General features: G+C 41.2%; 1 protein-coding gene across 2 annotated transcripts in view; it reads right to left on the bottom strand.

The window, feature by feature from the left end:
- The window catches only part of arhgef9a (Cdc42 guanine nucleotide exchange factor (GEF) 9a), a 317786-nt gene that overhangs the window by 276250 nt on the left and 13666 nt on the right, over positions 1-27870 (bottom strand). The window contains exons 2-4 of one of the 2 annotated variants that reach the window (XM_048544087.2): positions 21591-23130; positions 7949-8305; positions 2818-2962 (exon numbers count right to left, since the gene is read on the bottom strand). In XM_048544087.2, coding sequence (XP_048400044.1) covers positions 2818-2962; positions 7949-8305; positions 21591-22967 — 1879 coding nt within the window. In that variant the 5' untranslated portion in view covers positions 22968-23130. Of the gene's footprint in view, positions 1-2817; positions 2963-7948; positions 8306-21590; positions 23166-27870 lie in introns of both variants that reach the window. The other variant, XM_048544086.2, reaches the window with a different exon arrangement.

The following is a 27870-nucleotide window of genomic DNA, read 5'->3' on the forward strand; positions in this document are numbered from 1 at the left end:
ACACTGCTGGACAAATCAGGAAGGCAGGCACCCCACGACACCAACAGCATCAACAAAGACAGCCCTCTGAAACTGCTGGGTCTGTGCCTCACAACTCACTTCACCTTCAATGGCCATATATATAAACAAATCAACGGAACACCAATAGGATCCCCAATATCACGGCTGATAGCAGAAGCGGTAATGCAAAGGTTAGGATAAACAACGAGCTCCACTATCCAAATGAAAATCTGGGTCCGCTGTGTAGGTGACACCTTTGTGATTATCAAACACACAAGACTAGAAGAGACCCAATGACACATAAAGAACAACTTACCGGAATAAAATTCACAAAAGAAGAAGAGAACAACCAACTACCCTTCCTCGATGTAATGGTGGAACATAACAACAGGGAACTCCAGGCTAGCGTACCCAGAAAGATAACACATACAGACCAGATACTTAATTACACCAGCAACCACCCCATAACCGTTAAACAGAGCAGCATCAGGATGTTATACAAACAGGACATGGCAGCAACCTGGAAGTGCACAAAGCAGAACATGAGCACTTACATGGAGTTTTTAACAGGGATGGATACCAAAACAGCACAATCTACCATTACTTCTGCGACAGACCACAACAAGAAGACACAATATGTCCAGACTCTCTAGTCATCCTACCGTACATCAGGGACATATCGGAGATGACCACAAGACTACTCAGACCCCTAAGTATCAGGGTAGCCCCATAAACCAACAACCATGCTGCGACAGCTACTGGCAAACATAAAGGACCCCATACCCACAGCCAATAAAACTAACATGATACCATGCAAGGATTATGAGAAATATTACATAGGCCAAACTGGAAGAAAACTGACAATGAGCATACACAAACACCAATTAGCCACCAAGAGACACGACCAATTCTCACTGGTCTCAATACACACTGACAAAGAAGGACACAAATATGACTGGGACAACACACCCATATTAGCACAAGCCAAATAGTAAATGCTAGGGAATTCCTGGAGGCCTGGCATTCTAACCAGAACTCTGTCAACAAACACATTGAATTAGACCCTGTGTACAAACTACTGAGAAACAGAACTGAAAGTAATACCAACCACCCCAGCAAATCGAGGCACATAAATAACAAGCAGGACAGAACATCAATGCTTCACCGAATGCGCACTGACAATGTGACCCAGCAGGGTGACAAAACATCTGCAATCAAACTCATCCGCTCAGCAAGCAAGTTTACAAATTCATCTCCAACCCAAGCTACAAATCTACAAAACTTTAAACTGTTAATGCCTCCATGAACTGCATGGGATTAGTGAATCTTTTTGATCCTTGGCTCTCTCTTGGAAAAATGTCTGCTATCTAAATTATGGCCTTATATTGCAGCCCCCACTGGCTTAACTGAAGCTTTGATAGGCATGGGTCTGGCTTAACCTTTCCCACACTGTGCACAATGGTCAATATTGAGAACAGAGGCAGGATTTCTGACCATGCTTGATGAGCTGCCATTTACAGTGTCATCCCACCTTCATTCTGCCCTTATGTACAATGATAGAGCTTTAACAGCATGGAAAGACATCCTTTGACCAATTGTGTGCATACCAGTCATCAAGCATCTATCTATTCTGATCCAATTTTCCATCATTAGGCCCGGTCGTCTTGTATTCCATGATCTTTCAAGTGCTTATCTAAATAGTTCTTAAAGGTTTTGATGGGCCCTGCCTCTACCCTGCGTGTCTGAGATACCCATTACCTTCTGGGTGAAAAAGCCTTTTCTTAAAACCCCTTTAAATGCTTGCTCCTTACCTTAAATTGTTCCCCTAGTTATTGGCCCCTCTACTAAGTGGAGATTTTCTCTCTGTCTGCACAACCTATGACCCTTAGGCTTCCGTGTTCTTGGAATGGCACATCTGGCACAACAATTTTGGAACGATGGAAGAGAAAATGTTATTGGAATAAGTATTGCTATTTCTGATCACCCTTTGATAGGAAGAACATTGTCAAATTTGAGAGGGTGCGGAAATGATTCACAAGGATGTTGTTAGTACTAGAAGGTTTGAGTTATAGGGAGAGGCTGAATAGGCTGGAACAAAAACAGAAGTTGCTGGAAAAGCTCAGCAGGTCTGGCAGCATCTGTGAAGAAAAGATCAGAGTTAACGTTTCGGGTCCTATGACCGTCTCTTGAAACTGGCAGAATAAGTTGGAGCTATTTTCCTTGTAGCGTCAGGGGCTAAGAGGTGACTTTGTAGAGGTTTATAAAATAATGAGAGGCATGGATACAGTGGATTGTCACGGCCCTTTTCCTAGGGTGTGGGAGTCCAAAACTAGATGGCATAAGTTTCAAACGAGAGGGGAAAAAATTGAAAAGGGCCTGAGAGGTTACTTTCTCATGCAGAGTGCCGTGCATGTATGGAATGAGGCGCTTGAGGAAATGATGGAGGTGGATACAATTACAACATTTAAAGGCATCTGAATGGGTATATGAATAGGAAGAGTTTAGAGGGATATGATATGAGCCATTTGGGACTCGGCCAGATTGGGATGTCTGGTCGTCACAGACAAGTTGAACCAAAGGGTCTGATTCTGTGCTGTATAACTCTATGATTCTATAATTCAAGCATTTAGAGTTGGTTATTTACACCAATGTAGTAGATGATGTAAAATAAATGGAAGGAAAGTGACTGCTACCTTGGTAATTTATAGTTACAGTGAGTGTGATGTCCTCAAGTCCAATGTATTTGGATTTTTCATGTAACTGTACAGTACTTTATGGGAAATAACAAATAAATGTATAAGTCATATTCTTGCCCACCTGTCATTACCAACACATGGCTTTTCCAGCCAACTTGATCGAGCCCTATTGGTGTGCTCTGAGACAAAACAAGAGGTCGATTTCTGTGAGATACTGCTCTGAAAGGTGGAACTTGGTTTGGAGGTGGTGGGCGGCAACTTGCTGGCTACAAATTGAAAGAAAGAATCAAAAGCACGTTTGATAGTACAAAACATTATTAAAATACGTTGTGAATATCTCAAACCAAGGCTGGTGATACAGATAACATTTCTGTAGAGTAGACTAAGAAAGGGTGGTGATGGCCCAGTGGTGTTAGAGCTGGACTGTTAATTCGGAGATCCAGGAATATTTTGAGGTCCTGGATTCAAATCTGGCCATGGTGGAATTTGAATTTTTTTTTAAATTCGCAATTAAGAACCTAATGATGAATCCATTGTCTATTGCAGGAAAAAACCATCCAGTTCACTCTTGTCCTTTAGGGAAGGAAACCACCATTCTTACCTGGTTGTGGCTAACATGTGACTCCAGGCCTACCCCAAAGTATTATTAAACTCTTAATTGGCTCTGGGCAATTAGGAAAGTACAGTAAATATTCGCATTGCTAGTGATGCTCTTATCCTGTGAAAGAATAAAAAAAAACTCACATCCAGAATCTGAACTGTTTGAACAGCATCCAACTATTGATTATTTTGCATTCAGATTGCTCACAAATCCCTCTCCTTTAGTAACTACTGACAGTCCAAAAGCTAATACCAACTTCACCAATCAAATATTAGTTTAAAGAGAAAAAACATTGACAAGGACAACTATGTAATGACTGCCGTGAACATCGTAGAACTGAATAATGAATAAATGCTAAATAAGTGGGCAGGCCAGAGGAGGGGGTGTCGGGCATTGGAATTTGTTACCACAAATCCTTTTCCCAAACCAAGAAAACGTTTTGAGACCTATAATCAGTGTTGGACCTTGTGACTTGTTTGAATGAAACTGGTGAGTTCCAAGCTGCAGTGCATTACTGGGCTGCTAGTCATCAAAGTAGACATCAGTTTTTAGCCGTGCAATTCCAGCACTGAGCTTCATACATTTTAAAAGGACAGCCCGGCAATCAGGAGAGAGCATGCACAAACTGCAAACGTTTCTGTGATTGTTCCGTCAGCTGCGCTGCAATTTTTTTTTAACAAAGTTTATCTTTTATTGGTGGTCTTCAACAAGCCATTCATGGACTCTTGGTTATGTCCATCACAGACTTGGTTGTAATAAATGTTGAAGCTGTGGCATCACCTCGGTCAAACTGCCCAATTTCAGGGAGGAATCCATTACAGCTGTTAAGGCCTATTTACACGGGACTGCACTGGAACCTTCACCAGGAGAGTAACTGTGGTATCATATGATTGATTCATGCAGATTATGATGATGTTAACTGATGCATGACTCTGACATTAGTAAGAGAGGACACCAGTCTGCAATGTGAAGAGAAAGGTCTTAAACACTAATTTGTAACCAAGACTATTTGATAATGTGCTATCTACAGATGTAAATAAATTAATGCTACATGCAAAAGGAGGTTTAAAGGTTTAGTTGTTGATAAGGAGAAAGTAGCCTCAGGGACATTGTGTGTGCTGACACCCATAGGCCAGAGATACTCCAGACAACTTTCTCAATGTGCAGTTAGCAATTAAAGCACAAGATAAAACGTGAACTACAAGCCCCATCCAGAGAGGTTTATCTGAGTCTATTAAACCAAAAAATGTTTCCGGAGAAATTGCTGACATGTAACCAACTAAAATTGTGGTCTATTTTTAGTGAAATCAAATTGACACATCAAAAGTATCATTTTGCGTATTACTCTGAAGGATAATTTCATCACAATATGTTTTAAAGAGTAATTCATCATGCTATAAGATGATTATAGTTGCTTTTCTCAGCAGGGGATGGAGACTGACGCATACTGCCACAATAAAGTTTGATTATATAAGCAAGAGGTTTTGATATGTTAGGATGCCATGAGTTGTGAGTTACTCAGATGCTGGCAGTAAACAAACCGATCGCTATTAGAAGAAATTATTGTATTTTTAATTGAATCCAGTTTTCTGCAAATAGGAGAAATATTAATTTTACTAGTGTGTGTATATATATATATATATATATATATATAATATATATATAGCCAGTTACAATCTCCACACCAAAGTTATTTATAATTTACCCAGTTCATTTCAAATGCAAAAAATAGATTTAAAATTGCACCGTGCATTATTGGAAAAAAGACTTAATTGCATTAAATAAATTCCAGTGAACGTGATTTAAATGACGCTGCAATTCACAAAGCAAAATCATAATGGGATTGTCACTAATTTTGCTGCATAGTTTTATTTTATTTATAGAAGTGACATTTGATGTGAGAAATTTGTAAGCAACTGTTTCTGAATTTTGTTTATGAGCAATGAATGAGTTTCTGCAAATATTTGCTCCTGAGATGAAATGTAAATAGCAGTTTAATCACAGTAGGACAATAACGCTCCCTTGTGTAATTTCAGTTGGGTGCAATTATCAACTAGTTCTTGATTCTTTCTGTCAAGATGGAATGAAAATTTCAACTTTATGCTGATGCAGGATATGTCATGGTGGATTAGCCAACTTTTATCTACAATGTCAAGCTGAACGCTTCAAAATATAGAGGAAAATCGGGTGGATGGAAATTGAGTGACATATAGACTCCAGCCATTATATCAAAGTTGAAATTTCTGACTACGGAACCAATCAAAAGGCTGGTGCGTAAAGACGCACAGCTAAGACCGTAGAAGGTTCAAGTTAAAATAAAACAAAGATCTAAACATGCTGAAAATTTGAAACAAAAACAGAAGTTGCCAGAAAAACTCAGCTGGTCTGGCAACATGTGTGGAGAGAAAGCAGAGTTAATGATTCAGGTGCAGTGACCCTTCTTGAGAACTATTAGCAACTAGAAAGACAATTTATACGAGTGACAGTGGTGGAAGGAAAGAAGTAAATGAATGGGTGGAGACGGAACCCAGAGAGAGAGAAAGGCAGTTAGGCAGACAAAGAGATGGATAATTGTGAGCCAGGGAGAATGAAAAACTGATAGTAGGGACCATAAGTAGGTGAAGATGGATTTGGCTGTGCTGAAAGCAGTTCATATTAAGGTTCAAGTTTGCCATTATTGGCCAGAAAGTAAACATATTTACAATGGCCTCAGTGTTCCTGGCCTAGGAAGAGGAATGATTGACAGCTGATAGCTATGCAGTGACTATTATTGGGATTACACATATAAATTAATATCAAATGAAGACAGATTTAGGTATATCTGTGTTACCTGCTGTTGATCAATAACGTGGTAACATTTGCCGAATGGATTCACAGTGAAGACTATACAGCTTGAATGCCTCCCCCGTCTCTATTTATTTCAGAATCCCCATCCCGTCCCCCATTTCTGAAGAACGGTCCAGACCCAAAATATCAGCTTTCCTGCTCCTCTGATGCTGTCTGGCCTGCTAGGTTCCTTCAGCTCCACACTTGTTATCTTGGACTCCAGCATCGGCAGTTCCTACTATATCTCTTGAGTGAGTTTTAACCCCACAACTTGACTGTAGATGTAGAAGAACTGTAACTCATGGAAGGGGAGATGTTTGCTTGAAAGAGATGGATAATGAAGGCAAAATGACTTGCTTTTATTCCAATTTCATTAAAGCTCTCTAACTGTTGGAGTAACATTAACAAGAGTGGCAGTATCTGCAATAGATTCTGTTGGATATTCTTTACTCTTATTATCACTTCTGAATTTTTGTCTCTTGTTTCATTCTCTTTAAACAGTCACTACTGCAATACAGCAACCGATTCATGTTAAAGTGGATAGATTATTCTGAAAGACTGTGCTTTATAAAGAAAGGTCCTCGTTAATCTTAAATAATAATAGTCACTATTTGCATTTTTAAAGCATATGTGATACTGTCAAAACATTCCAAGGGTCTTTACGGGAATGATTTCACACAAGGTTTGCCTCCAAACGATATAAAATGAAAGTTGAAAAGGACAGACATTTGATCAACGAAGTTGGTTTTAAGTACTGAAGAGTGAAAAAAGACTGCTGGAGAGCTTCAGGCACTTAACATTTTAATTTGGTCCTAGTCACCTAAAGACACTGCCAATAGAGTGATGAGATCAGTGATGTACAAGAAGCCAAAATTGGAAGAATATCTATTTCGGAGATTGTAGGTTTGAACTAGTTACCAATATTGAGAAGTTTGAGGCCATGGAGGGATTTGACAACAAGAAGAGATTTTTAAACAGAGTATGCTTATGCTGACAAATGAAGTTTCCAATTGACAATAGAATTACACGTCTGCAAGTTTTATTCTCCACTTCTATTCCCTCTTTTTCAAAAGAATCTGGCACATACTAAGTTATAATTCCATACATATCAATAGTTAATTGGACTGACCACATAACCACCCTTTATGCGTAGAAAGAATGCTAGAAAGGTGTTCAATATTGAGGACATATTGTTGGATTATTTTTGATATCTCATTTTAATGTCCACAAAAGCCTTCCACCATTGATCAGTTGATACAATCAGGAAAAAAATGGTTTATTGATTGCCCCAATCATCTGATTTGAGGCCAATTGCATCACAACAGTTTCTGCCCTTCCCACACAAAGCACAGTTCAGGAATAAAATTTGCGAATATATAGACTGTACAAATTAAAACATCAAGGAGCAATGCCTTTATCGACTACAGGGTATTCATAGGATATTAAACAAAACTATGCATTCCACACTATAGCTTACTTTTTTCTTGTTGTTCAGTGTAGTAAAATGATGCAAGCGTGAACTTGTTCATATTTGTACTAAATGCTGAAATTTATGTCTGACTTATCCATATTAAAGCGCTAGATAGATAGATTATATGCATTGTGCAAGGTGAGAAGGAAAACTTATTTAGTCAACAAACCTATTCATGCGCTTAGTTTTAGTCATTTGCTGTGATATACCAGAAACTATACGAGAAGTTGAAAGAAGAAAGTCCGCTGGAAAGGAATAAAAGGGAAGGAAAGAAATAAATCACCTTGGTTTAGACTGTCAAACATCTAACAGGAAGCTGATTGAGATAAGAGCTAGTAATGAACCAAATCTTACTTGATGAAGATTGCTTGTCTTCTCACAATGTTCAATAAGAGTTGCTCCATCTATCACAGAGAATGGCCTTTGCCTAGTTCGCTTGCTTCTGAGCTTTATCTTGGAAGCTGGTGAATAGTTGTTAGAAGCTCCAAGTCCTGCTGAGTCTGCCAGCACTCTGGGCCTTTTATTGAAATCTGCTACAGCAAGAGAATCTTCTTTTGGGATTGCAGATTGCCAATTGCAAAGATGACCACAATCAGATACAGGGCGTGGCAGTTTTTTGCAATTTACTTGTGTTTGGTTATTGTTCAAGTCCTCATTTCTTCCACTTTCTTCATCATGAGGCTGGTCATCCACTTTCTCCTTTGCAGTGACCTTGTGGATTTAAATTTCAATTATTTTACTCACATTTCTGCAAACTGTATATACATAAAATTATATTTGACAATAAAAAAAATTAACATTGATCTGATCTACACCCAGAAAGTGATTTTTTTTCTGATTTTCTCTTCATCATTCTCTTTTCCAGAAGATACTGTTGGAAAATATATATGCTGGTAGATAGTTTGATTTGTGCAATCCTGGAGAATATTAGCAGCTAATTGTGATATTGATCAGTTAATATTCATAAGTTTTACAAGATTTAGGGGCTGCTTTCATATTCAAATCATATCCATATAGTGTTTGACTTATTTAATAATTTACAGTCAGTTCATAGATAATTTGGGCATTCTAAATCTACTTTCTATTGACAGTAGCATACTGCACAAATGCTCCCTCTGGTAACTAACTTGCAAAATATTGATAAGCTAATTCACACAAAGCATTGCATTGATGTGATAGGAGCTGTAATATTGCCACACTACTGTGGCAGAGGTGATGACTGAGGTTGATTTGAGGTGAAACATATTGGCGAGACAGAATTGAAATAGTTCCATTTTGCATCCGACTGCCTGCTATTGGCACTAAACTAAACAAATGTGCTTTTATTGGAGAAGAGAACTATTGTCAGATAAAATCAGTGAGACAGATTAAATCGCAGGTCGGGTCTCAGTTGCATTTGGCTCATCATCAGAAAATCACAAACACACTGACCATGAAATCAGTAGCTGTCTGTGAGGCCCCACAAACATCATTTGTCTTGCCCGGTAAACAACCGAAAAGTCAGCAAGGAAAGCCCGTGAGCGTGTCTACAAAGCCTACATTGCACCATTTTTATCACCACCCTCACACAATGCTCAATGGATCCCAACAACCATTTCCCACTGTCTCCCCTTGTTTTACTTGTCAACAATCACTATTGTGTTGAATCCTCTAATGGTATACTTTTTGTTGTACAGGTATTTCTGTTATAACAAGTGTTGCGTTAATATGAATTGGATGCAACACGACTGATGAATAGTGGATGCTGTTTAGAAAGAAAACTTTCTGCCGTACAGGAATTGCAATTTTCTAGCACGGATTCCTATAGCATGATTTTCTATAGCGCGAGGCCACACAAGAATGCAACAATTATGCTAAAGGAGAACTCCTTGCACTGAGCGAACTACATCTGTGACTGTTGTACTCATGGAACTGTCAATTCTAACAGTTGCTAGGTGGTAACATTCAAATTTGCCCCGTGATTGGACAGGGCTTATTGCAAAATTTTTAATAGGTCACTCAGGACAGGTCAAGGGTCACTGAGGAGCAGTTTTGGTTATGTGCAGAAAGAAACCGAGAATGACTTCATGTTTCCCCGGAGTGCTGGGGGCTGAGGGATGACCTTATAGAACTTCATAAAATAATGAGGGGCTTGGATAGAGTAAATAGACAAGGTCTTTTCCATGGGGTGGGGGAGTCCAAAACTAGAGGGCATGCGTTTAAGGTGAGAGTAGCAAGACATAAAATGGACCTAAGGGGCAACTTTTTAGTGCAGAAGGGTGGTGCATGTATGGAATGAGCTGCTGGAGGATGTAGTGAAGGCCTGTACAATTACAATATTTGAAAGGCATCTGGATAGGAATATGAATAGGAAGGATTTACAGGGATATGGGCCAAATGCTGGCAAATGTAGGATTATCTGGTTGGCATGGACGAGTTGGACCAAAGGGTCTGTTTCCATGCTGTGTATCCCTATGACTCTATATTAGGAGTGCTGATTTTTAGCTGAATGGCAGGGAAGGCAATTGAATCACATGGATTCTGCATAGTTAGAGTGCTCAGGGAAATCCTAGAGAAGTTGAATAGCTGTATGTAGCTAGGGGCTCAGTGAAATCCTAGGAGAGAGAGAAGGAATCTCTGTGTAGGAATGAGCTGCTGAGGTGTGGCTAAGAGGCAAATGAGCTTCACTGATTCCATGTTGCTGTGGATCCAGTGAGAAGTCAAGCACAGTTAAGTATCTCTGTGCTGTTAGAACTCAGGCAGAAATTGTTCCATGTGATAGCAAGTAGTTAAGGGTCAGAATCAGGGCTTAGGAAAAGCCCTAAATGTTATGGTGACTCACAAGAGGCCAAGTATCACTAATACATCAGTATAGCTGAGACAGTGGGCTGAAAAGCACCTAAGTAGTATTTGCCTTATTCAAATGTGCAAGATTACAGCTCAGACAAAAACTAGGGACATGTCTAGCTTCGTGAAAATTGCTCTTGTTGTAAAAGTTGGTGCTATTATAGTGAATAATTAAAGGGAATAATAATTAAAGGGGTTTATCATGGATTAGGAGTGTGTAGACGCAGGACTGGACAGTCATTGACTGGAACATGGACAAACGTTTAGGAATTCCATGATGATGCCCTTAAAAGGGAGTTTCAAGGTCAGGTTGGAAAAAGCGAGGTATTATAATCCCTTGTGAGGTTTACGTGAGATTTGATGACCCCTCGTGTCAATAATGTCCCAGAGAATCGTAGACTTATACAGCATGGAAGCAGATCCATCAATCCAAGTCACCCACACCGACTAGATATCCTAAACTGATCTGTTTTGGAAAATTGCTGAGAAGTCTGTGGAGGCCTATCATGACAATTTGCAATTCAGTATCCGCTTCAGGGTGTTCAATCAGAGGCAGGCAAAGAGGCGTAGGCTCACCATCATTGAAGTAGTCTACTTATTGCAACTAAATTTAGCCCCTGCAACACACATTGGAATTCCAGAAGAAATTCAAAAATAGTGTAGCCTTGTAAGCTTGCCATTGACTGTAAACATGGGTCGAGATTAAAAGACTATAAGCATCACAAGAATCATCACATGCATTGAAAGAGCATACCTGACCTTACACTAACATGTTAACAAAATCATTGACTCACTGAAAATTAAACCCAAAAGCCTGAATGACAGGCAGTCTGACAGTGCTTTATTTTCAGAGCAAATGATAAATTTAGAATTAACATAAATAGCCACTAGATGGTGCAATAGGAATATCACAAAGTTCTTGTAAAGCCGTTGTGCCTCATGCAAAGCTTGATTTTCATTTGTCTCTAAAAACTCATCAACTTTGAAGACTAAAAAAATTCTCCTTTCAAAACAAAGACTCAGGTGGGAGCTGTAATAACTCATGATGTTCTTCATGGAATATTGGGCAATACATTGTTTGATGAGGGCTTGACATTCAGATGATAATGGAATGATGTCATTGTAGACCTGTTCAGAATTAGAAACTCGAAACAGATGTTAGTAAAAACATTGACATTCTCCCTAAAATTATGTATGAGGATATTTTTATAAATGGATGTTTAGGACAAAGAAATTTAGAACAAAATACATGAATTGAGTTCAAACAATCTGCACAATAGCACATTGTGTCAACTGATCAAATTTGCATACACACTATAATTTGGAGATAACGGGTGTAGTCACAATGGGCTAAATAGCCTCCTTCTGCACTAGTGACCTTCTGTGACCTGTAGTAATCATCTCAAGGGAGTCATAGTGGGCAAGCAGGAAAGTGGACCTGAGGTTTCAATCGGATATGCTATTAGCTTTTGCTGCTAAGTCTTCTGTTCTTGTATTCTCTTCTCCCTTCACACCCCTTCATTTGGCTGTTCCCTGTCTATCTCTTTATTGACTCCCCTCCATTTCTCTCTTTTTTGTTGGTTGAGGTGTGGTGAAAGACTTAAATATAAAAAACATACTGATTTCCCCTGCAGGCCTTCAATTACAAGGACAGTCAGTTTGCAACAATGTCTTTGAAGCCTGATTTGCATATTGATTGTGACATGCAGGGTTGTGGTTCTGATGAAGGGTCTCGGCCTGAAATGTCAGCTTTTGTGCTCCAAAGATGCTGCTCGACCTGCTGTGTTCATCCAGCCCCACACTGTGTTATCTTGGATTCTCCAGCATCTGCAGTTCCCGTTATCTCTGCAGGATAGTAGCAAGTCTCTTTTTTCTCACAGAACGACAGGCTAAGACTAAAATTGAAGTGATGAGAGCAGCAGGTAAATTCCAAGACATTATAATGGCCTAGTCACCTGGTTTCTGCCATACAGGTGGTTGCATTTGGTGCGATAGAAAAGAGGAAGGTCATTTCGCCTGTCATGTTTGTACTTGCTCTTTGCTGAAGGAATCAAAAACTAAACTAATTCTTTACTCTCTCCTCAATGTCCTGTGTTTGACTTCCTTCAAACTATCTATTTTCTCTCAAAATGCGTAAATTTTTCCACTACAACCATTCTCAAAGTGGAGGCTGCATGGGGTGGTAGGGGTGGTGGACTAGGTGCTTGCTCTGACTGACAGGCAAAATGGAAACAATGCCCTCCTGTGTTGTAACTACTCTAAGTTCTTAATGCCAAATTTTAAGTGGATGGCCCCTCCTTAAATGACTTCCTGAGTATGAAGTGGTGCCCTTGGACAGGTCAAACAAGGCAAGGGAATACATGATGAACAGTAGGACCCTGTGGAGCACTGGGGATTCAAGGGACATTGGTGCAGATGTCCATCAGGCCTTGAAGGACAGCTGGATAAAATGGCTGAGAAGTCATATGGGATACTTGCCTTTATTAACTAAGGACTTGGAGTTTAAGAGCAGGAAGGTTATGCTGGAACTTCTAAGACAGCTACAGTAAGTAATGTGTGCTGTTTTGGCATCCACATCACAGGAAGGATGTGATAGGACTGGAGAGGGTGCAAAGGAAATTTGTTAAGATGTTACCTGGGCTAGCAAGTTTTTAGTGAGGAAGAGAGCTTGAACAGACTGGGGTTGTTTCCTTTGAGCAGGGAAATAGAGTTGGTTAAAGTTATGGTGGGTGGCGGTACATAGTTAGGTGTACAGAAAGGAACGTGGCCTCTTAGTTAGGGGATCAATGACCAGGGAGCATTGATTTATGGTAAGGCTGGGGAGTTTAGAGGAGATGTAAGCAAAGTATTTTTCACCCAGATGGTGCTGGGAATCTGGAACTCACTAAAGGTGGTAGAGACAGAAACCTTCAGGACATTTATGAAGTATTTAGATGTGCACTTCTGAAACCAAGACATTGAAGGTTATGGGCCCAGTGCTGAAAAGTAGGATTAGAATAGTTAGGCACTTGTTTTGGATGAGTCAAAAGTGCAGACTTGATGGGTCAAAGGGCCTTTTTCTGTGCTGTAGTCCTCTATGACTCAATGCAGAGAGCAACACATTCAGACGGGACCATATTTTTATCTACCCAGGTCAACTCGAGAGCCCATTCAAAATAGTAGCTGGGATCTGATTCTAGGATCCCATACCCCATTTCCAGGTTTCCCAATTCTTGGATATGCTTTTCAAGGGTTCATGCAGTTCCGGGTTTGGATCTGCACCTGGTACTCCCCATCCACCCACTTCCAATGCAGAGATCAGCTAGACCTAGTCCCTGGCAATTTGCATGGAGTTAAGCCTGGGTTTTTAAGGCACAATTAAGATGTGGTGGGCCACAGTCAGCATCAGGGAACCTACAGAAATGTAATCCTTTCTCGTGCCACCCCTCCCATAACAAAGAGTGCCTCTCCTCCAATCTCAATGGCCTATCATGCCCCCTCTGCCTAGGAGTATTCCTCAAACATTTCCCATGGGCTGAGGTTGGGGCGGATTCACCTTAGCTCCATTGACTGTCTGGCTGTCTGATCTCTGACTTTCACCTGTCTGTTTACAGAATGTGCCTTTCGGTTTCTGGTAATGAAAGTCTTATGGCTCTGGATGACTGACACTTTTATTATCTGCAGCAGAAAGGAATCCTTTTCCAGTGAAAAGTGACGAATGAATCTCATTTTTAAACCTTTCTTTTTACGCATCTAACTGCCACTTTAGGGTTTGTTGCTTGTATACATTCGTCCAGGGTACTGAGAGTCCACTCTGGCATGGATGGAGCATGGAGAGTGAGGAGTGACCACTGCAGGTCATTTCTGTTTGTTTGCTGCAGCTGGGACATAGAGCCACAGTTTCAAGGTGGGCTGTTTAAGCAGGACATCTCTATAGCCAGTAACTTCTCTACCGGTGTCTGAACATTTTCTGGGGACACTGAAACTTACTTCGGCTGTCAACCTGCTCCCAATATTATAGATTACAACTCTGGAGCCATTCCTTGGCATGCAAAACTGAGAAAAATCCTAACTCCCACTTTTGAAAATCTGGCTCAAGAAAAGTGAGACAGAAAAAATAAATAAGAAATAATGACTATATATATAATTCATAAATGGAAGGGGAGAGAGAGAGAAAGCCAAGGAGAAGCATCGGCCCATCAGGGAGAGGAAAAGAAAGAAAGATTGATTGAGAGGCAGCTTGGAATGGTTGTGTTGGTTAAGCTTGGCTTGTATATACTGTTAGTTAGAACAGTAAGACCATAAAACCTATAAGACCTTGAAATGTCGTGACAGGGTGGATGTGGAGTTTATGTTTCCTGGAAAAATCTAGAACCATGTGACGCTGTTTAAAAGTAAGAGGTTGACTGTTTAAGGCAAAGATTGGGAGATTGCTTTTTAACACAGAATGTTGTGAGTCTTTGAAACTGTCCTCCCAGCAAACACTCCTCAGCAGGCAGTGGAAGCAGAGTCTTTGAATATTTTTAAGACAGACATAGATTTGTGATTATCAAGACGTAAAAGGCAATTGGAGGCTAGATAATAAAGTGTGAAACTGGATGAACACAGCAGGCCAAGCAGCATTTCAGGATGCTGCTTGGCCTGCTGTGTTCATCCAGCCTCACATTTTATTATCTTGGATTCTCCAGCATCTGCAGTTCCCATTATCTCTGAGGCAATTGAAGGCTGGTGAGAACGTGAAGTAACCAGATAGCCAGGATCAATGGTGGAGCCAAATGGCTTACCCTTGTTCCTGACTTATATGATTGTATGTTCGTAGAGGACCTTTAATAGAATTTGGGCTTTGCTGCTGCAGTGACAGAGATACGGTGATCTTCAGTTATAGTGACAGAGATTGTGGAAGCTTCTATTACCATGATAGTGATACAGGGACCTTCAGTTACAATGATGGAGATAGAAGGATCTTCTGTTATAGTGATAGAAATAGAGTGACATTCTCTTATTATTAGAATCACAGAATCCCTACAGTATGGAAACAGACCCTTCAGCCTAACAAGTCCACACAGATCCACAGAGCAACTCACCCAGACCCATCTACCTAATCTACACATCCCTGAACACTAGGGGCAAGTTAGCATGGCCAATCCACCTAACCTGCACATCTTTGGACTGTGGGAGGAAACCCACACAGACATGGGGAGAATGTGCAAAAGTCACACAGACAGTCGCCTAAGGGTGAAATCGAACCCTGGTCCCTGGTGTTGTGAGGCAGCAGTGCTAACTACTGAGCCACCGTGCTACCCTAACATGCAGCTTTGGATCCCTACATTGTGGAAGCAGGCCATTCAGCAAAAACAAGTCCACACTGACCCTCTGAAGACATTCAGCCTATGCATGTAATCCTGCATTTCCCATGGCTAACCCTAATATTGATAGAAATAAAGTGATATTCTCTTATATTGATAGAGAAAGAAGGGCAGAAACAGCCTGTTTCTGTTTCTGCCCCTTTGTTTCACATCCTCTGTTTCTGTCACTGTGTTCCTCAAACTCTGTTTCTCACCGTCTCTTTTGCCCCCTCGGTTTCTACTCCTCTGTTTCGCACCCTCTGCTTCTGCCTCTTTCTTTCACCCCCATCTGTTTCTGCCACTGTGTATCTTAACCTCTGTTTCTCGCCCTCTCTTTCAGTCCCTCTGTTTGTGCCCCTTGGTTTCTACCCTCTGTTTCTGAACCTCCGATTCGGCCCCTCTGTTTCTCAGCCATTGTTTCACACCCATTAGTTCGCACCCTCTGTTTCTGCCACTCTGTTTTGCACACTCTCTCTCACACCCTCTGTTTCTACCCCTCTGTTTCTGACTCTCTGTTTTGCCCCTCTGTTTCTGTCCCTCCTTTTCTGACCCTCTGTTTCTCCCCCTGCATGTCTGTGTTTGCTCCTCTATTTCCACCCCTCAGTTTCACAACCTCTGTTTTGCATCCTCTGTTTCTGCCCCTCTCTTTGTGTCCTTCTGTTTCAAACCCTTTGTTTTTGCCCCACTATTTTACAACATCTGTTTCTCAACTTCTGTTTCTCGTCTTCTGTTTCTTGCCCATTGTTGCATGCCATCTGTTTCTCCGCCCTCTGTTTCTGCCCCTCTGTTTCTCCCTCTCTGTTTCTGCCACTCTGTTTCACACCCTCTGTTTCTCACCTTCTGTTTCTCAACCTCTGTTTGTCACCCTCAATTTCTGACCCTCTGTTTCTCACACTCCATTTCTCACTCTTTGTTTCTCCCCCTCTGTTTTTCACACTGTTTCTGCCCCTCTGTTTCTTGCACACTGTTGTGTGCCCTCTTTTTCTTGCCCTCTGTTTCTTACCCTCTGGTTCTGCCCCTCCTTTTCTGACCCTTTGTTTCTCCCCCGTGTTTCTACCCAGCTGTTTCATCCTCTCTGTTTCCATCCCTCTGTTTGCACCCTCTGTTTCACATCCTCTGTTTTTGCCCCTCTCTTTATTCCCCTCTGTATCTCACCCTGTGTTTCACACCCACTGTTTCAGCCCCTCGGTTTCTCCCCTCTCTTTTGCACCCTTTGTTTCTACCACTGTTTCTGGTCCTCCTTCCTTGACAGTTTGTTTCTCCCCCTGTGTTTCTGCCTGGCTGTTTCTGTCCCTCTGTTTCCACCACTCTGTTTCACGCCATCTGTTTTGCATTCTCTGTTTCTGCCCCTCTGTTTCTTTGTCTCTCTTTTTGCTCCTGTTTGTGCACCTCTGTTTCAAACCCTCTGTTTCTTCCCTGCTGTTTTGCACCCTCTGTTTCCCATCCTCTGTTTTTCACTCTCTGCTTCTGCCTCTCAGTTTCTGCCGCTGTGTTTCTCGCCCTCTGTTTCTGTTGCTCTGTTGCACACCCCTATTTCTCACCCACTGTGGTGCACCCTCTGTTTCTCATCCTCTGACCCCCTGTTTCTACCCCTCTGTTTCGCACCCTCTGATTCTCATTCTCTGTTTCTGTTTCTCGCCCTCTTTTTCTCCCCCTCAGTTTCTGCACGTCTGTTTCTCACCAACCATCAAGCACCCTCTGTTTCTCTCCCTCTGTTTTGAACACTCTGTTTCTGCCCCTCTGTTTCACACCCTCTTTTTCTGCCCCTCAGTTTGGAACCTTCTGTTTCTTGCCCTCTGATTCAGCCCCTCTGTTTCTCACCCTCTGTTTCTCATTCTCTGTTTCCGTAGCTCTGTTTTGGACCCTCTGTTTCAAACCACTTATTTCCCAACCTTTGTTTCTCAGCCTTTGTTTCTCAATTCTGTTTCTCCCACTTGTTTCTAACCCTCTGTTTCTCGCCCTATGTTTCTGCAGTTCTGTTTCTCAACCTGTTTCCCATCTGCTGTTTCTCACCCTCTGTTTCTGACACTGTTTCAAAACCTCTTTTTCTCTTCACACCCTCTATTTCTGCCACACTGTTTCACACCCTTGGGTTCTCCCTCTCTGTTTCAGCCCCTTTGTTCCTGACCCTCTCCTACTGTACTTCTGAACTTGTGCTTCTGGCACTATGTTTTGTGACCTCAGTTTCACACATTTGGTTTCTCGCCCTCTGTTTCTCCCCCTTTGTTTGTGCTCCTCTGTTTCTGCCCATCTGTTTCACACCGTCTGTAGCTCCCCTGCTACTTCACACACTCTGTTTCGCACCAATGTTCTGCCTTTCTGTTTCAGCCCCTCTGTTTCTGACCCTCTGTTTCTGCCCTGCTGTTTCATACACTCTGTTTCTCACCATATGTTTCTGCCCCTCTGTTTCCCTCCCTCTGTTTCACACTCTCTGTTTATGCACCTCCATTTCTTACCCTCTATTTCTGTAGCTCTGTTTGTGACCCTCTCTTTCTGCCACTATATATCAGCAACTCTGTATACCTCTGTTCTTGCACCACTGTTTCTCATACTCTGTTTCTCCCCCACTGTTTGTGCTCCTCTGTTTCTGCCCTTCTGTTTCTCACCCTCTTTTTCTGCCCCTTTGTTTCTCGCCCTCTATTTCTGTTGCTCTATTTCTCTCCCTTTGTTTCTCAACCTCTGATTCTCACACTCCATATCTGCCCCTTTATTTCTTACCCTCAGTTTCTCACCCTGCATTTTGCACCCTCTGTTTCTCACCCTTTGTTTCTCCCCCTCTGGTTCTCACCCACTGATGTGTGCCCTCTGTTTCTGCCCCTCTGTTTGTGCCCCTTGGTTTCAGTCCCTCTGTTTCTCACACTGTCTTTCACACCATCTGTTTCGCTCTGTCTGTTTCTTGCCTCTGTTTCTGCACCTCTGTTTCTGCCCCTCTGTTTCTTGCCCTGTGTTTCTGCTGCTCTGTTTCTGCCACTATGTTTCTTTCCCTCTGTTTCTGCTAGTCTCTTTGAGACCGTCTGTTTCACACTCTGCATTTCTGGCCCACTGTTTTACACCCTCTGTTTTCCACCCTCTATTTCTCAACCCCTGTTTTTACGCCTTCTGTTTCTGCCCCTCTGTTTCTTGCACTCTGTTTCTGACCCTCTGTTTCTCGCCCCACTGCTCCCACCCCTCTGTTTGTGGCCCTTGGTTTCTTTCTCTCTGTTTCAGCCCCACTGTTTCTCAACCTCTGTTTGTACCCCTCTGTTTGCGCCCTTATATTTCACCCCTCTATTTCTGCCCCACTGCTTTGCACCGTCTGTTTCTCACCCTCTATTTCTCACCCTCTGTTTCTGCCCACCTGTTAACTCCCCTCTGTGTCGCATGCTTGATTTCACACCCTCTGTTTCTCCCTCTCTTTCTCATCCTCTGTTTCTCAGCATCTGCTTCTCACCCTTTGTTTCTGCCCATTGGTTTCGCACCCTTGGCAGTTGGTGTGAAACAGAGGAGGAGGAACAGAGGGTTCGAAATTGAGTGTGCGAAACAGAGTTTGAGAAACAGAAGGTGTGAAATGGTGGGGCCGAAACAGAGTGTGAGAAGCAGAATGGCAGAAACAGAGAGGCAAAAACAGAGAGTGAGAAACAGTGGGTGGGAAACAGCGGGTGCAAAACAGAGGGGAGATACAGAAGGGAACAAAGAAAGGGACAGAAACAGAGGGAAAGAAACGGAGGGGTTGAAACTGAGGATGCAAAACACAGGGTGCGAAACAAAAGAGTGGAAACGTTGGGGCAGAAACAGCCGGACAGAAACACAGTCGGGAGAAACTGAGGGTCAGAAAAAGAAGGGCAGGAACAGAGGAGAAGAAACAGAGTCAGAAATAGAAACGTAGAATCAGAGGGTGCGAAACAAAGGGTGAGAAAGTGTGTTTTAAAAACAGAGTGGCAGAAACAGACGGTGTGAAATAAAGTTGCAAAAACATTATGGCAGAAAGAGAGGAGCACGAACAGAGGCGCAGAAACAGTGTGAGAAACAGAGTGACAGAAACAGAGGGCGATAAACACAGGCCTCGAAACAGAGGGCACAAAATGAAGGAGTACAAACAGGTGCAGAAACAGAGAGGGAGAAACAGAGGGGCAGAAACAGGAGGTGAGAAACAAAGAGGCAGAAACAGAGGGGACAAATGAGAGGGTGAGAAACACAGGTTAGGGAACAGAGTGGCAGAAACAAAGAATGCGAAACAGAGGTTGCGAAAAACATTTTGCTACAGTGATAGAGATTGAGAGTCCCTCTGTTACAGTGATAGAGATATAGGAACCATCTGCTATAATGATAGAGATATAGGGACTTTCAGTTGCTGTGATAGAGACAGGTGGACCTTCTGTTACAATGATAGAGATAGGTGGACCTCTGTTACAGTGATAGTGATAAAGGGACTTTCTGCTACAGTGATAAAGATAGAGGGATATTCTGTTAGAATCATTAAAATAGAGGGACCTCCTCCTCCGGTGATAGTTTTAGGATGACCTTCTGTTACAGGGATTGAGATAGAGGGTCCTTATGTTACATTGGTGGAGATAGGAGGATCTTCTGTTACACAGATAGAGATGGGGGACTTTCTGTTGCAATGATAGACATATGGTGACCTCCTGGTACAGTGATAGAGAGAGAGAGGGATCTTCTGTTACAGTGATAGAGGAGAGAGGAACCTTCTATTACTGGGATAGATATACAGGGCCCATCTGTTAAAGTGATAGACATTGGGAGACCTTCTGTTACAGTGATAGAGATAGAGAGATCTTCTGTTGCAGTGAGGACATCCGGTTGCAGTGAAAGAGTTAGGGAGTCCTTCTCTTACACAGATAGAGATGGACCGACCCTTCTGTTACAGTGATAGAGATAGAGGCACCTTCTGTTACAGGGATAGAGAAAGAGGGATATTCTGTTACAATCATTAAGATAGAGAGACCTTCTGTTGCAGTAATAGATATAGAACCACCTTCTGTTACACAGACAGAGATAGAGATGACCTTCTGTTACAGAGATAGAGATGGGTGGACCTTCTGTTACAGTTACAGAGACAGAGGGCACTTCTGTAACATTAATAGAGATAGCATGACCTTCTGTTACAGTGATCGAGATGGGGGGACCTTCTGTTAGACTGATAGAGATAGAGGGGTTCTTCAGTTACATTGACAGAGACAGAGGGATGTTCTGTTTACAGTGATAGAGATAGACTGAACTTCTGTTAGAGATAGACGGTGCCTTCTGTTACATTGATAGAGATAGAGGGACCTTCTCTTACTGTGATAAAGGAATCTTCTATTAGAGTGATAAAGGTAGAGGTGAGCTTCTCTTACAGTGACAGAGATAAGGGGACTTCCTGTTACAGTGATAGAGATAAGGGTGACCTTGTGTTACTGTGATAGACACAAAATAAACATCTGCTACAGTGATAGCAAGAGATGGCAGGGTTTTCAATTACAGAACAATAAAGGTGTAGCTTCAGGCAGAGGGATAGCAGCAAGTGTGAAAGAAAAATAAAAACTCAAAGGAGTTAGGGGGAGAAATGCATAAATACGCGTGAAAGATAAACATGTATAAAGGTATAAAATGAGACAGAATGATCGCCATAAACTAAAGACAGGGCTGTTTGTGGCTATTTTCTGCCATTACTAAACTTGACCTATGAGAGAAACAACATAAGACCTACAACACAATATGATATTGATATAATTTCACTCTTGAGTTTAGCCCTTCAGTTCAGATGAATTTGGGTGCGTCCAATCTTGCATGTTATACTTTTAAGGTTAAAACTTTTAAAAATCCAAGATGCTTTGCATATTCACAAGGTTAAAACAGTCATTACCAACCTTATCCAAATCTCCCACTGTTGTTAAAGGTATTATCACATGATGGCGTTGACTTAGAGATTCATCTCCTCGTACAATTTCACTTATATCATTTGGCTGAGTCTCATCTTTTTGATCTGTGGATTCTTCTGTGAACTCAACAATCTCATCAGAATGAACAGCCACATTCGGAGCTCGGCAATTTACCACGCTGTCAGGGGTCTTCGATTCACCACAAGAGAAAGAAACGGGAGGGAAGAAGTCAGGTAGTTCTGAGTTACAACTCCTTACAGAAATGTCAGCCCTTATTACTTCATGTAATTGTCTGCTTTCTGATGATCTGGATTGACTGGGTGGGTTACATATTCCATGATCTGAAGTGAGACAAGACTGTGACAGCAGGATACATTTCCCATCTCCAGTCTCTGGAATAATAGGAGCTGTGTGAAGATCATGCTTATGACTGATGGATCTAGCCTCAGGGGTCTCCTCAAACTGTGTGTAGACATCCGAAAAGTTCCTCTGTTTACTTGCTCGGCTGATTAATTTGACGACCTTGCTGAAATCAATTCTTTTTGACATGTTTTTACTATCTTTTATTCTACTGGATTTGTCTGAGTAATTTTGCTCACATTCCTGCTTAATAGATGCACGATCAACTAATCTGTCAGAGTTTTGGCCATTGTAGTTTGTTTCCTCAACAGTGGGGTTCATGTTTGCCTTCTTTTTCAGTGACATCTTTTTCAAGTAATTTAAAACATTTATTTTGCTAGTCTGTTTACATTCTTGTGGGATTTTCGTGTATTTATTACTTGCATCCTCTGCAAAAGCAGCTATGGAATTGCAACAACTTTTTATACTTGGGTCAAATGTTTTTCTGTTTGAGCCTTTGAGACAGGTTTGTACATTATTCCACCTTTTGTTAACCTCATGGGCTTCTGCTTCTTCAATGTTAACAGTCTCCAGAGCAGTGCTAATTAGATTTGCATCTCCAGTGGTGTCAAAGTCTTGCAGATCTCCCGCAAATGTATGTCTAAACTTTTTTTTATCTAACGCCTGTTTACACACCAAAACGCCATTTGGCATCTCTCCCTTATTCCGATTCCAAATATTAGAGGTTCTGTTTCTCATGTTTCTGGAAAACCGAAGCCTAAAGAATTCTGTTGCCTTGAGTCTTTTGAGTGATCGCAGTCTGTCTATGAAGGACAATCTGGATTTTTGCTTGGAAGCCTCTCTGAAAGCAATCAGTGAAGTTGGTCTTTTCCTGAAACTGAACGCTCTATGCCTTTTGAAAAGGGAATTGAAAAATGTAACCATTCTGGGCATCTCGTCTGCATCAATACTACCATCACCATCATTGAATTTGGGCTGATGAGAATTGGATTCATAAAACTTCATATTTTTCCTGTTTTCTTTAATGCTAAAAGTATGAGAATCTGTCTTAACACGTCTGTTCACAATACAGTCTAGTTTGCTGGAGTTGTTAATTTCATTTTCCACAGATTCACTGTTTTTCGGACTGTTGAGCCTTGATCTTTGTAAAACCTGGAAACATTTTGTGCTGGAAATATACAATACTTGAAAACGTCAGAATGCCTGCAAAATGAAAGCAATCAATCAATCAATTTGAAATAGTGCATAGCAAGCGTAAACTAAATTCTTAAAACATAACTAGTACTTGTGGAAAAAAATAAATTTACCAAAGGCTTCACTATGTTACGCGTAACCACCAGGCTCTGAATGATCTGATTAATTTTGTCAATCTAATACTGAGTGATCACAGGCTGGATCTAGAGATTCCTTTATAATTTTGAAACTGTCCAATTGACCATCACCAGAACTTAAATTCATAACATAGGCTGTCATATCAGTGGAAGGGCTGTGTTGTTGAATGATCTGTCTATAATATGAGAAATTAAGATTCAACAATATATCCTCACCTCTAAATTCTTCCCTGTTGAGCATCCTGATTTTGAGTCTACACTGCTAGTGGCTACTCTATGTGTTACCTAGGTCATAAACTCTGCAATTGTCTCCCTATGCCTCTCTGCATCTCTAGTTCACTTTCCTCCTTTAAAAAAAATTCTTAAACCCTACCTCTTCAACTAAGCTTTAGGTCATTTATTCTATTTTACCCTATATAGGTTTGATTTCTCATGCTTCTGTAAAACACCTTAGGAGATTTTAAGCCGTTGAAGGGGCCATGTAAATATAAATTGTTTTAGTTGGTGCATGGCTGCCACCTCAATGCAATTAATCTAAAATTTGCCTCAATGAATGCAAGTACTATTCAAGTCAGTCGACACACTACACAATTTAAACATATCCTTTTATGCTCATTTCAAAAATACATAATGCTGAAGAGAACTCTAAATGGTAAGAGTTGTCAAAATATTTTGATCATTGATCAGGATAAACAGATCATTTTCAGCTTGAGCAAAGTGTAATGAGTGCCACAGAGATCAGTGCTAGGGGCCTCAATTATTATGATCTAAGTGAATGACTTAGATGGTAGGGTGGATTGCCTAGTAGCCAAATTCCCCAACTACACAAAGATGGGTGAGAAAGCAAAAAGAGGGGGCAGGCAGTAAAGTGCAGATGAGGGGACAATTAGATCAGACCTGATCATTTCAAATAATGGAACGGGCTCAATTGGCCAAATGGCCTCCTCCTGCTTATATTTCTTGTGATGTTGTGATGATTTTAGCATCCCTAAACCAGAGACTGGAAAAAATGTATCCATGTTGCCGTTCCTAATTGCCAGTTGCCTCTGATCCCTGCTGCATGATGTGCCATCACGATTTAATTTCTTGCCAGCAATATTGTTCAGTTACCCATGAACAACAGCCACATAATTATCAGCTTAAAGAAGGAGAGGAGCTGGAAATAGCAAGCATATAAAGAAGTCATTCATGGTATGATGAACTCAAACCATTATCAAGTTGTCCTGCATTCATCATTGTTCACCTGTCAAAGGAAAGAAATCTAGCAGTCTGAAACTCAAGTAAATGCCAGCCAGTGATCTGATCACTTGGTTAACCAAATACTAGTAAAAAAGATTAATGAACGTTACTATTATGAGTTACATTGAAATGCAATGAAGTTTTCCCTTTAGCCTCAATTGTTCATCAAATATATTTTAGGGAAAGTGAAAATTCAATTTAAGGAAATGTTCCAGATGTCTTGTAATTGTTTGTTACGTAAACAAAGTGGTTATGTGCATCACAGAACAAAAACAGTAGCAAAACCATTGAAGCAAAGTCTGACTTATAAATTGTCATCAGTTTGTCTACGCGGGTGCCTATCGTTAGAAGTTAGTAAAGGGGAAGAGATGGGTGACCCCATTGGTGTACCGTTGATCTGTTTGTATATTTGACCATTAAAGGCGAAGTGTGTGGTGAGGCAAAAGTCTAGTAATTATAGTATGTTGTCCTTGGTGATGCTGTCCTTCCATCTCAGGACTCATCACAGAAGCAGTCATGCAAAGCTAGAACACACCACTCTCCCCAGCATTTAACCTAAACTGTGGACGACACATTTGTCATTATTAAATGCAACAAATTAGAAGAGACCCACCACCTCATCAACAGCATGTTCGCAGGGATTAAATTCACAAGGGAAGAAGAAACCAACAATCAACTTCTATTTCTGGATATTAATGTAGAACGATTGACAAACGGGGAGTTCCAAACCTCAGTATACAGAAAATCAACCGATACAGATCAAATCCTGAACTTCCACAGCAACCACCCCAGCATCCACAAACAAAGCTGCAGTAGGACACTGTTTAAATGGGCCAGGGCACACTGCAACACTCCAGAACAATGCTGGGAAGAGGAAGAAGACTTTTATACAACATCCTCGCTTTAAACGGATATCCCTGCAACTTCATCCACAAATGGCTACAAAACAAGCAACAACAGGAGGACACAGTATGACCTAACACACTGACCACACTGCCCTACATCCAGAACTATCAAAACTGACAACAAGACTCCTAAGACCTCATGGAATCATGGTGACCCACAAGCTCACAGCCACTCTACGACAAACACTTACAAGGATTAAAGACCCCACTCCCACAATATGCAGAACAAACGCGGTTTACAAAAATAGCATACAATGACTGCCACAAACATTACATCGGACAGACAGGAAGGAAATAAGTCAACAGAATAGACGAACATCAGCTAGCAGGAAAATGGCACAATGAATTCTCCGTAATATCTGTACATTCAGGCAATGAAGGCCATCAGTTTAACTGAGACAATGCAACGATAGTAGCCCAAGCCAAACATAGGCATGCACATAAATTCCTAGAGGCATGGTTCTCCACCCATAACGCAATCAACAAACATATAGAATTGGACCCCATATACAAACCCATACAAATCAAAACCCAAAATGACAGCAGTCACCATGATGGACCGGACAGTATAAATTCCAAGTGGAGTAGAACAACATCGCTTCATCAAAGGCTCCACTGATGATGTCACCTGGCATGGTGGCAAAACGTCTGAGCAAAAACAAGCCGGCTCAGTGACCAAGTCAATAACCACTTTAACCTACAGTGCTAGGAAGCCATGAGTGAAGATTATTCCCCCTTGACTGAAGCCTGCTGACAACCAAGGCAAGATTCCTGGCTTTCTATCCAGTCAATGAATAGCAGGACACTAACAGCACTGCAAGACTACAGTGTTATGAATTCAGTATTATTATGGGCCAGACCAAACCACCTCAAGATATACTAGGAACATAGCCTAGTCCCTGACTTTATTTTATTTTATGTGTAAGATTGTTGGATTCCAATGCAATTCAATTGGTCAAACGGTTCAACGTTAACTAAAACCGACTTTATTTTTGTGTTACAGTAAAAATATAGACAAAGTAAAAAGAAAAAGGAACTAACTTTATTGAAATGCTTAATAAAATAAGAGATATATTAATTCCTACTAATTAGCTATTAAAATGTATTAACATCCCATAAACACACCCTTGGCAAAGGCAAATTCAGTAAAATAGATTTTCTCACATTTAACTCTAGCAGAAGTTAGAGAACCCCAACATTTAGCTGTAACAGAGAGACGAATAAAAGCTTCCACATCCAACTTCAAGGCCTCAACAACTGCGAAAGCTGAAACTAAAAATCCTGGTTCCACTGGAGCTTGACCCCACATGTTCAAGCTGCATTTATTGTTCCAACTTTGTAAAAAAAGCCCCGAGGCCTCACATGATGCTTACTTTATTAGCTTTGAGCAGACCAGCCTCCACCTCTGTCTCAACTTTTCTTCATAAACAAAAAGATAAAATACATCTCTTCAGGCCATAGTATAGTCACAGTATCTCTGACCGAAGAGGTAAAGCACAAATAAAGATCAAAACAAGCAAACAAGGCTGGGATGCCCAGAGAGAGTGTGAACTAATGTAGCAGGCAAACAGCCTGGAGCTGCAACCTAGTCCGGCCCAAAAGCTGGGTGCAAGCCCTCGAGCATACGTTGTCATTGCTGTAGCATCACAATGTTAGCTACCAGCTCAGCTTGAAGTCCGGTACTGAAGTACAGAATTGTCCTGCACGTAGGTTGGAATGTGCCCTGAGGCTGCGGATGTGGAGTGTGTGTAACCAGTGTCATGGGGACATGCCTTGAAATGATGGAGCCTGGTTTGCAACATCAAGGTGATTTGGAGTAAGCAGCAAACTGGATCCACTTTGTAATTTTCTTGTCAAGTTTTTCCAAACTTCAGCTTGTTTAACAAGTTTGGTTTGTAAAGATGAGAGGCTGAATTTTAATAAGGCAAGGTGTGGCATTGACAAGGCATTTAATAAGCAATAATGGCCATCAATTGGCATCTTGTCATTGCCTAGTGAGAATCTTACCACGCTATTTCTGAAAAGCATTAAAAAAGGGCAAGTTAATCTCAATATCATGATCTTGATAGCTGCACGAGACTTCTCATCTGATGCTGCCACTTGTATCATCAGAACCCACGTTGCTCAGACTCCAAAATTCAGCCCATAGTACAGACTTTATAATGATAAATAGCATTAATAAGATGTTCGGTTCAGATATGAAGCCAAACTGTATCACACGATAGACCGATACTCTCAGTGTATCACTCGTTGCATGATATCTGGCTTTCTTTTGCAATTTTTTCACTTTGCTCCAATACTATCTTGAAGACATTGACTTTATTGGAAGCATGGTTTCATGCAGACCCTCTACATTTACCAGTGATTATTATTCAGATAAATGCCTAATTAGTAAACAGGGACAGATGTTTAAATATGGTGACAGAAACACAT

Source organism: Stegostoma tigrinum, chromosome 15 (assembly GCF_030684315.1).
Source record: "Stegostoma tigrinum isolate sSteTig4 chromosome 15, sSteTig4.hap1, whole genome shotgun sequence".
NCBI lineage: Eukaryota > Metazoa > Chordata > Chondrichthyes > Orectolobiformes > Stegostomatidae > Stegostoma > Stegostoma tigrinum.